This window comes from Pseudorca crassidens, chromosome 6, assembly GCF_039906515.1.
Source record: "Pseudorca crassidens isolate mPseCra1 chromosome 6, mPseCra1.hap1, whole genome shotgun sequence".
NCBI lineage: Eukaryota > Metazoa > Chordata > Mammalia > Artiodactyla > Delphinidae > Pseudorca > Pseudorca crassidens.
This window is the reverse complement of record NC_090301.1, coordinates 66329479-66343068: the sequence shown is the minus strand read 5'-3', so window position 1 is coordinate 66343068 and position 13590 is coordinate 66329479. Positions and strand designations below refer to the sequence as shown.

Below are 13590 nucleotides of genomic sequence, written 5' to 3'. Positions count from 1 at the left end.
CATGAGTTTGAAACGGGGAGGGAAGGAAGAAGATTGGAGATCAGAGAAGAGTGGAGAATATTTGGAATTGTCTTTGCAGAGTAGGAGGTGCAGTGAAGTGGAGAAATATTTAGACTGTGTTGAGTGTGGGTGAGGCTGGGAACCATGTATTTTGAATGGCGCCAACCGACCAAGGGGAGTCATTTTCTCCAGTAGAGCCTAGCAGCCTAACAGACACAGAGGATCCTCTAGTTTTATATACTAATAGCAAGTCATCTTTAATTTTGTCTTACTCTTTGTTTCTTTGTAGCAATAAAGGAAAAATGTTTCTTCTTTGAAATGGTGTTTTTCTGTGTTCTCTAGGTTGTAGTGCCCTCATGTGGCTGATCCACACCATTCACTTATGACTGTTTTCATGTGGATGCATTTTAACAAGCTGAGAATCAAGCATGTGCCTTGCATCACTGCCAGTCAAAATGAAAACTCAATGATTGCTTTGACTAAAGTCAGTTGCGGGTGCAAAGAAGCTTCCTTTATAGATTAACACATAATACATAACACAACATATAGATAACACACTATTCTATTTTACTACACTTAAAATCGTGCTGATATTTTACTATGTGTAAGTAATGTGAAGATTTATAATAAAAATAAAGAGTGAGGGCTTCCCTGGTGGCGCAGTGGTTGAGAGTCCGCCTGCCGATGCAGGGGACACAGGTTCGTGCTCTGGTCCGGGAGGATCCCACATGCCGCGGAGCGGCTGTGCCCGTGAGCCGTGGCCGCTGAGCCTGCGCGTCCGGAACCTGTTGCTCCGCAACGGGAGAGGCCACAACAGTGAGAGGCCCGCGTACCACAAAAAAAATAAATAAATAAAAATAAAAATAAAGAGTGAGAAGTGATATTAATAGCATTTATTCACTGGAATTTTTATACAGTTTCTAAATCTATATTGATAAAGCTCTTGTTTTGCATAAGTACAGCTGAATTCTTCTTGTGCTTTTTATTAACTATGAAAGAAAGTTATTTCAAGTATTACTACTGAAAGTTTTCTTAAAGAGCTTTTGTTGCTGTTTTTCAGTATAAAGGAGAGTGAACTGCATTGGCTATGTCTACACAGGCAAAGTGGGGTAGAGTGAAACAAACCACATGTTTCTTATAAGTAGTGTTCTCTATGATTTAGGAAATTAAGAAAGTAATTTATTGAGTATCTACCATGTACAAGGCACATTAAGTTGTAGGAGGTTTAATATATTTTAACTAATTTGATCCTGACAGCAATCCTGTGGAATGGTTATTCTTTCTCCCTTTTATAGCAAAGTGAACCAAGGCTTAGGGAAATTATAAGTAATTTGGCCACAGTTACAAACCCAAGAAATGTCAGTACTAACACCAGCCATCTTCTCTTACTATTCAGAATTTAACGAGCAATCACTGTATATTATATATTCCACTTAGAAAGAATTTTATTGAAGATATTCCACTCAGATGACCCTTAGGATGGAGTTATAATGCATTCAGTTACAGTCGGCCCTCCCCATCCATGGGTTTCATATCCATGGGTTCTACATTCGCAGATTCAACCAACAGTAGGTGGTGTACAGTGTTCAGGATCCATGGTTCCTTGAATCTGAGGATGCAGAAACCATGGATACAGAGGGCCCACTATGGGACTTGAGCATCCGTGGATTCTGGTATCCGCTGCAGGTCCTGGAACCAATCCCCCACGCATACTGTGGGACGACTGTAATTATTGGTATTCTCTTGTTGAATTTTTGTCAGAGTTTTCATACATGCTGAGCTTGCACTTCAGTCGTTGAGTCTGTCATTAAAGAAAGAAAAAAACTTAAATTGATAAATTACTTACCAATGAGCTAATTTCTTTTCATTTAATCTTTTTCATTACTAAAATCACATAAGTAGCCTCCAAATAATTGATGGCTTGGCCTGACATGACTTGGTTATGGAGTTGTTAAAATTACAGAAATGGAAAAAGCAAACTCAATAATAAAATAATAAGGGCATAAAAGTTCTAAACTTCATGGTGGTGAAAGACATAATGGTGTATGAAAGTGAAATTTTCCACTGAATTTTGTCTTCCTTGACGGTATTCTTCTACTTTATTCAATGTGCTCATTATGTGCACTATTCTTACCAACTGTGTATTTATGACCATGAGTAATCCTCCAGACTGGACAAAGAATGTGGAGTAAGTAGAAGATTTTTAAAAAATCTTGCAATATTGTTGTCCCTTTATGTGCATTTAACATCTTGAGACCTCATCAGTTTCTTTAGCAAATCATACTAGCTACTACAAACCAGTTAGACAGTGATTCAAGTTCATTTCAACCACTGATTTTCTGTAGGACAAAGCTTGCACTGGCTCATTAAGTTGCTCCAATTACTGCACTGATTTGACTGCCAATATCTGTAGCTCTTTATCTTCCTTATGAGTCTCACACTCTTTCAAAGGTAATCAGTGATTACTAATATCTGATGATAAAAATTATACCTAGTTTGTATGTTCTTTTCCTCATGGCTATCACCTTTCTATGTTTTATTAGTATATATTTCATTGCTGTTAATGATGCACATTTTATTAGACAAAAAAATCTTCATTTATTTTTGTTAATAACTATTTCCTTAAATTTGACCAAAACTAGTGTATTTCGGGTAATATTTTCATATAGAACCATATTATTTGGGCTTTCAGATGAATTAGTGTAGCAAGTACAATACTCATTTATAGTCAATGAGAATGTCTTTCAGAAGGTAATGTTTCTTTCTTCCTTAAGTACTACCTAAGGTCTACATTATAGGGAGACCAATATAGAACTATATGGAAGCCTCTAATTTGTATTTGTTGTTTTTCTCCTTTAAGATATGTACATGTAAATTACCTACTAGATCTTTAATGTGGGCTTGGCTATTTTCTCTCAGGTACACCTTTACAGGAATTTACACTTTTGAATCACTTATAAAAATACTTGCAAGGGGCTTTTGTTTAGAAGATTTCACATTTCTACGGGATCCGTGGAATTGGTTGGATTTCACAGTCATTACTTTTGCGTAAGTATCTTAATACATTTCCTATCCGGGAAGAGTAAATCATTAGTGGGAGCCTATACTGTATTTCTCCTTGGTGGTTTCCCTTAACAGATCAAGCATTTTTCTTGGTTATTATGTGAATTTAGGATATTTTTCTTCCAATCAGATTGTGCACTTTGGAGAAATTAGGGACTATCATAGTAAATTACATGGCTTTGATTTCAATTAGTGCTGTAAAGCAATAAAATAAATTTCCCAAGTAACAGAGATTATGATTGATGACAATGCCATTTTTCTCTTAATTGGGAAATCTGATGGCAACACTCATTGAAGCTGAAAGATCTTGATGAAAGACCAACTTAGACTTAGATTTCCCTAAATTCTGAATAACTCTGATTTAATTCTACAGGTATGTAACAGAATTTGTAAACCTAGGCAATGTTTCAGCTCTTCGAACTTTCAGAGTCTTGAGAGCTTTGAAAACTATTTCTGTAATTCCAGGTAAGAAGAAACTGGTATAAGGTGGTAGGCCCCTTATATCTCCAACTGTTTCTTGTGTTCTGTTATTGTGTTTGTGTGTGAACTCCCTATTACAGATATGTGACAGAGTTTGTGGACCTGGGCAATGTCTCAGCGTTGAGAACATTCAGAGTTCTCCGAGCACTGAAAACAATTTCAGTCATTCCAGGTGAGAGCTAGCTTAAACACCGAGGCTGACTTTAGCAGCATTGGTGCTACAATCACAACTTTTGTGCGTAAGCCTTGTTGCTTCTCACCTATTGCAAGTAAATTTGTAAAAAAGCAAGAATCAGTACATCATATTTTGGGTGGATTTGATTCTTTGCTTTTACTAGTTGCTTTCTTTAAAATGATCTGTTCTAAATCAGCCTTTGAGTTTAACAAGTTTTTGCATGAGGCATTTGCAGTAACAGGCTACATGGTTTGTGTCCTGTAACATCAAGCTTTCTGCATAGAAGCTAAACTGTAAGGCATTCAAACTGCTGCAGATTTGACCAGTTAGGTCTAAAACTGGTAATTTTCTTAACTTCAGATAAATGAAAGAGCAAGGGATAGCATGAGTGCTGCATGGGGCTCAGTTTTCAGATGTCTTCCTTTTTTAACCCATACTCAAGCTTGCAGAATTCACAAATATATAACCTCATAACTCAGTGACTTCAAGATTTCTTACTACTTTATTCATATAGATTTTTATAAAATCAATAAGAGGTTAGGGAGTAAGACATCTGCAAATAAAGGCAAAAAATTTATACAAGGTTGATGTTTAAGCATGAATAACAAAACCATTTCTTTTGCTCTAAGGAGTATTTGGAAATACACTTTTGGTTTATTTCCATTCACGGTTTTCTAATGAACGTACAAATTCTGCTTTCATTCATTTTCACCGGCTAGCAGGCTTTTCGTGAAAATGTTATTCGATCACAAACATTAAACTAATATTGTTGGCATTCTGCATGACATCTTTATTTTCCAGGACAAGCTCATGATGTTTTTGTCTGTGAAGTAGCTGTCGAATAGTATATTTAAATTCCTCCCTTTGATTTTATGTGTAGGCCTGAAGACCATCGTGGGCGCCCTAATCCAGTCAGTGAAGAAGCTCTCAGATGTAATGATCCTGACTGTGTTCTGTCTGAGCGTGTTTGCACTAATAGGATTACAGCTGTTTATGGGCAACCTGCGAAACAAATGTTTGCAATGGCCCCCAGATAATTCTTCCTTTGAAATAAACATCACTTCCTTCTTTAATAACTCATTGGATGGGAATGGTACCACTTTCAATAGGACAGTGAGCATGTTTAACTGGGATGAATATATTGAAGATAAAAGTAAGATATACTCTTTTGACCATTAAGCTGTTTAGTCCTTTAAATATTAAAATATATACATAGTGAAAATTGTCTCAATTTTGATGTGAACCAAATTACTTAGACCAATTTAAGATAATATATATGATACAGAAATCAAATGGTATCTTACTCCTTTTTCCTTATCTTTCAATCAACGCGATAAAAGTTACCATTTGAAGATGTGTTCTTTTCCTAAACCAGTCTTGACAGCAATACAGTATAATGCTTTATAAACAAAAATATTCATTTGTTGGGGATTGATCAGGAGTTTTCAGTCATCTTAATAAATAAATCAGTAGTTTGAACTATTCAATGTATTTTGCTGAAATGGATTATTAAGAAGACTGAGGAAAAAATAATCTGGCCCTATTTGGTTTGACTCAATGTATGTATTGAGTGCATATGATGTATCTGGAAATGGAGAAACTAAGATGAAATCTGAATTTGTGTACTCATCAGAAAGTTAAGCAACCTCAGTCCAGCAAGTTACTTATTGATGAGAAAGTGTAAACTCAAAGCCTACCTTTATAATATTCTTATTCCAGTTTATCTCTTTGGTATTAATCATTGTGTTAGAGTTGTTTATCAATACAGTTTGATTTTATTTTATAGATGGACATCAGAATATACTTATGATTTAGTATAACTTCTTATCATTGAAGCCTGCCCCTCTGTCATTGGAATGTCCAAGTCCCTCCCTCTCTTTTTTTTTTTTTTAAATTAATTTATTTTATTTATTTATTTTTGGCTGCGTTGGGTCTTCGCCGCTGTGCGGGGCTTTCTCTAATTGTGGAGCACGGGCCCCAGGTATGTGGGCTTCAGTAGTTGTGGCACATAGGCTCAGTAGTTGTGGCTCACGGACTCCAGAGCACAGGCTCAGCAATTGTGGCGTATGGACTTAGTTGCTCCGCGGCATGTGGAATCTTCCCAGACCAGGGCCCGATCCCATGTCTCCTGCATTGGCAGGCGGACTCCCAACCACTGTGTCACCAGGAAAGCCCCCCTCCTTCTCCTTGTGCAATTAGCTAGCCTACTTCCATTGATCTCTTGATTATCAATACTCCATTGGTATACTTAGTCTGAGGTATCCTTCATGGTTTTTAGAACCATGTGAAATTTTATCACTTCTCACATTATATTAATGTTTTATGAATTAGTATTCTCATGAAGATTTTTACTGAAGAGATTAAGATTCTTTGGACAAGTGAATAAATAAAACAAATGATTTCATTATTTATGAAATTTCCCATTTATTAATGTTATAATAACAGCACAGTGACAATCTTTGCACATAAATCTTTTCTCTATTTCTGATTGTTTCCTTCAGATAGATTTCTATTAGTAGAATTTTGGGGGGTTAAAGGGTATGACGACATTAAGGCTAGGGAGACATAGTGTCATATTGCTCTCCAAAGAGGTCAGACCACTATATACCTCCTATAGCAGTGGCCATCTTACTGAATTCTCATTAATATTGATTATTACCATATTTTAACATCTTCTGATAGAAGGAAAAGTGTATCCTCTTTTTAATTATTAATGTAGTAGAATCTAAAATTGTTTATTAGTATCATTAGCAAGTTATATATTTAATGTAATGTGAATTATCTGTTGACATTTTTACCTGTTATTCTATCAGGTGATAGTATATTTTGGGAAATTCATAAGATCTCTATAATTTATCAAGTATGTTAACATTTTGACTTTTTTTGGCGAATATATTCTCCAGCTTGTTTTTTCTTCTTATTGTTTGTTTTTGATCCCTAAGTGATTCTAATTTTTAGGCAATCAAGTCATCAAATTTGTTTTCTTTTTTTCTATAGTTAATATTATAAAATGCTTCTGGATTCAGAAATAATAAAAATTTTTACCTAGATATTCTGCATGTAAAACAGCCACCTATATATTCTGCATTTAAACAGCCACCTGTATAGTCTAGATTGAAAAGAAAACCTACATATTTTTATATTATATTAATGGACTTGTCTTTAAATCTTTAATCCCTAAATATCTAGAATGATTTTTTGATATATGTTATGAGGTAAGGATCTAAAATTTTTTGTGAAACTATGACCCAGATTGACCTACATAATATATTAGGGTATTCCTTGAATATAGGCTTTTAAGTATTCCTGAAAACTATAGTAAAATTTTTTTGTGGGGGTTATGTGTGTGTGTGTTTTTTTAATATATATGTGTCTGTATGTTTTTGTATGTGAATATGTAAATATGTATGTTTATATATGTGTATGTTTCCTGAGATCATCTTTGCAACTTATTAAATTTATATATAACGTATTCCTTAAGAATAAAAAAAAGTATACTTAGAAAATACATATCTCCAAAGAAGCAAATTTATCTTGAAAGACAGTATTCAAGCCAAAACTCAAAGCAAAACACTTACTTACAGTATCATGGAAAGAGCAAACAGCTCAGTCCACTTTTCACAAGAAATTAAGTTAAAATTGGTAGGGAAAACAAAGGTCTGAATCTAGTTTGGGTCCAGGCAAAGCATAGTTGTAAAATAAAATGTTATTTCATGGCAGCATTTAGAAGCAACAGGGCTTTCCTATCTCTCACTTTTTGTGCCAAACAGCCTTAATTTGACAGCTATTTTTTGAATTATCCCAAGCAATTTGAGTTTATATTTGCAATAAATTCTGATAGAGAATGCTATAATAGTTATTCCTTACCAAAAAATTTCTTTCTAAATCAATTTTCTAAACATTTGTTTAATCAAAAATGTTTTTTGATATTTGTTTAATATTCAATTATTATTAAAATATTTTCATTTAGCCCTATATGCATTTATCATTTTATCAATTTCATCATGGTTTAAGAAAAGGTAAGCTTTGTTACCTAGGCACAATGGCTGAAGTGTTTTGAGGTTTTTTTTTTTAATGATTCTTTCTATTCTTTGCTCTTTTAAATAGGTCACTTCTATTTTTTGGAAGGGCAAAATGATGCTCTGCTTTGTGGCAACAGCTCAGATGCAGGGTAAGTGATGTTTTGTGTTGAGTCTCAGTCCACACTGTTGCATCGGCCTTAATAACCTGCTACCTTCCACCCATCCAGCCCCCGCTTGCTCCTCATTCAAAGCCCTGCGTAAATTCCACTTCACGCTGACTCTCATGATAGCTGGGATAAGTGTGGATTCTCACCTCCTTCACACACTCACTCATACGCAGCAATTATTTTTCCATACTAGGTCACAGCTAATCTTGCAAATTAGTTCAATGGAAAATATAGGGAAAAGCAGTACATATACATAAGAAGCTTAAGTTAATAGAATTCATAAGCATGTTCTTTTATAAGTGTGATATTCTATATAAGCTAATGTGGTCTCCATGGCATAAAATGTAAGATATCTGAAGATAATGTCAATATCTGAGGTGTGGTGAGTACATGTTTAGCATATTTCAGCAAAGCGGTTAACAGCATAGACTGGAGAGTTTACATGAATTCAAACCCAGACTTCACCATATAATGTCACCTCTCCTTGCCTTGATTTCCCCATGTGATAAATAGGAATAATTATAGGGTGGCTGTGAGAATTAAATGGATTAATGAATGTTTAGCTATTACAGCATTCAATAAGTACTTTTAATTATTATGATTGGCATCATGTGAATGCTTATTATTAAGAAGTATTGTACCTGGAGCTAAGGCAAGGAGGAAAATTCAGAGAAATAGTTACCTTTCTCTAGTTGACAAGATTTTAGAATCATAGACAGAAATCTAATGTTCTTTCTGTGGAAGATGATATTGTGGACATTAGTAGCTAATACCTGTAGCAAAATTCCCAATGGTATCAGCATCAGGCTTTTTATTTGGCTCATGTGATAAAGATTGTGCTGCCTTTATCTCCAGATCTTATAAGTAAAACAGACTGATTTTAACTCTTTCTCTGTACTATATTAAATGTTTTACATATGATTTCGTATTCAATGATTGTAAGTTTGGGAGGCAGGTTCTGTTATTAGCCCTTTCTTACATATGAGGGTTCTCCAAGACTAGCAAGTGTGGGAAACTTGCCCAAAGTCTCACAGCCCAGAAGTGTCAGGCACAATATTGAGGCCAGATCAGCTTGATCATTAAGGTCATACTATGAAATCTTCACTCTGCAGACTCATTCATTCCTCTCAATGTGCCCCCACCATCTTTTCTTTAGCCCTCTTGCCTACCTCCACATTCAGCACACTTCTGCCTCTAGATATCTTCAGTGAAAATCAAATTTTTCCCTGTAGACTTATTTTTCTGCTCATGTTCACAAATCCCAGAAGATAGTAATCATAATATGATTGCTTTTATATGGAGACATGATAAATATAATAATGACAATCATGAATCACAGAGGAATCCACAAATAGATTTAGCGGATTCTGTTGTTATGTAAATCAGTCCACTTAAGTGCTGGGTTGAGCACTGGCTAAAGTGAGAGAAATCTGCTTTCCCTGGTGTCTCATAAAATGGATATTGGCGTCTATAAAAACAGGAAAGCCAGCCATCCAACTTATAGTTACTGACTTCCTCTCTTTCCTTTAACCTAATAACAGCCAGTGTCCAGAAGGATACATCTGTGTGAAGGCTGGTAGAAACCCCAACTATGGCTACACAAGCTTCGACACCTTTAGCTGGGCTTTCTTGTCCTTATTTCGTCTTATGACTCAAGACTTCTGGGAAAACCTTTATCAACTGGTGAGAACAGATAAAATGATTCTTCTGGGAAGCATGAAATACTGAGATCAAGAGAATTGCTATAATATACTTTATTACTTAGAGTGTGAGCTCATAACATCCTGTATAAAATTTAACAAAATATCTCTTCCATTTTTGCAGACATTACGTGCTGCTGGGAAAACATACATGATATTTTTTGTGCTAGTCATTTTCTTGGGCTCATTCTACCTTATAAATTTAATCCTGGCTGTGGTGGCCATGGCCTATGAGGAACAGAATCAGGCAACGCTGGAAGAGGCTGAACAGAAGGAAGCTGAATTTCAGCAGATGCTTGAACAATTAAAAAAGCAACAAGAAGAAGCTCAGGTATAGTAGCAAACTTCGAGCCTTTTTGTGTTTGTTTATCTCAGCTCTCTGACCACACTGTCGAGATCAGAGTCATTTAACACACAAAATCAGCAGTGGTAACTGATGTTCGAAACAAGTCATATGTATTTGGTAAGTGTTAGGAGCCTGTTTGGTTATTAGGAGATTATTATTTTGTTTTGATGATTATTTACGGTCAATAGTAATGGCATCCAAACATGATGAATTATAATGAACTTTGTTGACCTTTTTTTCTCCCTTGTGACCTTTTATTCACTCAAGCTCACAAAGTAGTTATACCTACATGCCTTCAGTCGAAGTATTAATCTTCTGAGGAAGCAGAATTCAGTTATAATTGCTTCTTCGTTAGTGTTGCTAGAGGTGGGAAAGGTCAGAAAACCAGGGTCAAACTGAGAAGATTACTTCATAGAGTCTGGAAGAAAGACAAAGACCTATTTAATGTTTATTTTCTATTTCAAGTGTTTAAATGCAAGTTTGTGGATTGCATAAGGAAAACACTGGTACATAAACATACTAAATCATTACATTCTTTGCCTACCACTCTGTAAATACTGTAATTTGGACTGTTGAGGCTTCAAAATAAGGCAAGAATTTCTCTAGTTATGTTTGTTTGACTTAATGTCACTAATCCAATTGCCTATATTCGTCTTTTCTTGAATGTAGAGTACAGTTCCCTTTTAACACAGAATATCCTGAATATCAATATGTAATAAAGATCAGATAAATAAAATATACGGGGCTAACAGCAACAATCCTGAGCACTTTATCTTTCCAATAACTGAACTGTTGAAATTTACAATATCAATATGTAATAAAGATCAGATAAAATATACTGGGGTAGCAGCAACAACATTGAGCACTTTTTCTGTCCAGTAACTGTATTGTTGAAATTTACAAATTCATTCAGATGCCATGATCTGGGATTTTCTTATATACAATCTATAATCTGCTTTTGTTGTGCATTTCTTAGTGAAATAATCATTTTAAGTCAAAGAGAAAAAAAGGTTTATTGAAACGAAATACTTGACTGAATTAAATTTAATAATTTAGACTGGCACTAAAAGTCATTGTCAAGTGGAAGTGTGATGGATCAGGTTAAAATAGGAAACCTTTAGGGCTTCCCTGGTGGTGCAGTGGTTGAGAATCCGCCTGCCAATGCAGGAGACACGGGTTCGAGCCCTGATCTGGGAAGATCGCACATGCCGCGGAGCAACTGGCCCCGTGTGCCACAACTACTGAGCCTGCGCTCTAGAGCCTGCGCTCTAGAGCCTGTGCTCCGCAACAAGAGAGGCCGCGATAGTGAGGCCCGCACACCGCGATGAAGAGTGGCCCCCGCTCGCCGCAACTATAGAAAGCCCTCGCACAGAAACGAAGAGCCAACACAGCCATAGATAAATAAATTAATAAATAAATAAAATTTAAAAAAAAAGGAAACCTTTAGTTCTTAAATTCTTTCCTTCTTATGATATTGTTTAAATCACAGAAAAAATCATTATGATATTTGAGTATCGTATTTATCTTATTAGATAATTAGAAAGTGTAGTGTGAGGCTACAGGTTGAAGATCTTCATTAAAGTCACATGTATCATCTTCCACTTTTCTTTTCATTTTAATTCTTTAATCGGTCTAACGACAATGCATTGTTTTACAAATACATACTAGAATGGAAAATCATTTTTCAAAATCACATATTCATGATACCAAAATTAAAGTAAGCAGTAACATAGATAGAGTTTTTCAAAGTGTATATACAACTACCATCTCCCTTGAACCCTTCTAGGCAGCAGCTGCAGCAGCATCTGCTGAATCAAGAGACTTCAGTGGTGCTGGTGGGATAGGGGTTTTCTCAGAAAGTTCTTCAGTAGCATCAAAGTTGAGCTCCAAGAGTGAAAAAGAGCTGAAAAACAGACGGAAGAAAAAGAAACAGAAAGAACAGTCTGGAGAAGAAGAGAAGGAAGATGGGGTCCACAAATCTGAATCTGAAGACAGCATAAGAAGAAAAGGTTTCCGTTTTTCCTTAGAAGGAAGCAGGCTGACATATGAAAAGAGGTTTTCCTCTCCACACCAGGTAAAAATATTAGATTATGTAAATTGCATTGTCATAACAAACACAATTCTTTTAAGATTTGCCAGAATTTGTTTAGATAAAACTGCCTTCTTCCTGGATGGCACAATGCTTTCAGAATGGTAATGATCATTGAGTGTTTTGGTTATTACCTCAAGGAATTTGTGAGTTTTATGACTTTTTGGAATTCAGGAACGCATTTTTAGAGCATAGATCCCACTGGGCTTGGGAAGGCTTGTGATTCTGAGACTTCTCAGGGCAGTTTTCTACATGAGGAATAATCAGCAGATGATTACTGTCCCTTCTTAGCTGTGGTGCCTGGACCCAGTGAATTGTAGGTTTTCTGAGTGACAGGTTCCTAAAAGTGAAGAGTGGATTCTTTCAGACCATCTGTGCAGTTGTTCCCCTGCATGTGTGAACTTCATATGAGGAGTGTATTCTTCGTGTCCTTGTTTCAAGGGAAACCGAAGCAAAATTTTTCTAAAAATGTAATCAAAAATTTTAGGTAGACATGCACTGAAGAAGATTTATGACACTAAGTAAACAGTTGTGCTTAATTGCTCTTGATTATCTTTGTCTCATGTTTAATGAGACTTGCATGAAAAGAATATCTTGGCTTACATAGTGTAGAAAATGATATCTAGATGCTTCTGGCTTATGTACCAACACAAGCTGCTGAAACTTTGAAATTTAGGATCCTTAATTGTCTTTGAAATTACCAAGAGAATTACCAGAAATACAGTTTTTCAGTAGTGAAAGCTTAATATCCATACAGTTAACAGTCACAGTTTGAACAACACCGATAACAGTGATAATAGCTAACACCTAGGTGGTGCATTTCTACTTGAAGCCACTCACTGCAGCCCTAGGGTTGTACTATAATCTTCATCCCCAATCTGCAGATGTGAAGACAGGGGAAGGCTGGTATTCTTCGCTGAGTGCCTGTTTTGTGCTTGGCATTCTTCTTACTCTACCATAATTAATGTTAACAGCTCTGCATAGTACTACTTTCACTATTTTTTAGGCTCAGTGAAGTTAAATAATTGCCCAATGTCATCTGGTTATTAAAGGTTGAAGCGGCATTCAGATTTGGCCTGACACTGATACCCTTGAACTTTCTACTGTATCAGGCTGACTAGAAAGAATATCTTTAAAAAAAAATCTTTTTTTTCCCTGGCAGTCCAGTGGTTAAGACTTCACCTTCCAATGCAGCCAGGTGCAGGTCCGATCCCTGGTCAAGGGACTAAGACACCACATGCCATGTGGCATGGCCAAAAAATTTTTTTAAAATAATAATAATAAAAGAAATTAAAATATTTTTAAAAATCTTAAGAAACTGTTGAGGAAATTTACAATTTGATTTCATTTAAAAGATACGTATATTTAGGATTATACATGCTCTTTGTACATTTTTTAGTATACACAGTCTCACATAGCCTTATGTTTAATACATATAAATTTTTATGTCAGCCTGATTCATTCCAAGTCCAGGTAACATTATAAGATAGGATAAATTAAAGGCTTAGTGAGGTTGAATTCAAATTTGAAGTAGAATTTGTTTTTAAA

The 13590-nt window shown here is 35.5% G+C and overlaps 1 protein-coding gene across 6 annotated transcripts in view; it reads left to right on the top strand.

The window, feature by feature from the left end:
• The window catches only part of SCN2A (sodium voltage-gated channel alpha subunit 2), a 149231-nt gene that overhangs the window by 66515 nt on the left and 69126 nt on the right, over positions 1–13590 (top strand). For 5 of the 6 annotated variants that reach the window (XM_067741688.1, XM_067741685.1, XM_067741684.1 and 2 more), the window contains 8 exons: positions 2099–2188; positions 2920–3048; positions 3624–3715; positions 4599–4871; positions 7826–7889; positions 9449–9590; positions 9732–9938; positions 11740–12027. In XM_067741688.1, the coding sequence (XP_067597789.1) occupies positions 2099–2188; positions 2920–3048; positions 3624–3715; positions 4599–4871; positions 7826–7889; positions 9449–9590; positions 9732–9938; positions 11740–12027 (1285 nt within the window). Of the gene's footprint in view, positions 1–2098; positions 2189–2919; positions 3049–3436; positions 3529–3623; positions 3716–4598; positions 4872–7825; positions 7890–9448; positions 9591–9731; positions 9939–11739; positions 12028–13590 lie in introns of all 6 variants that reach the window. The other variant, XM_067741687.1, reaches the window with a different exon arrangement.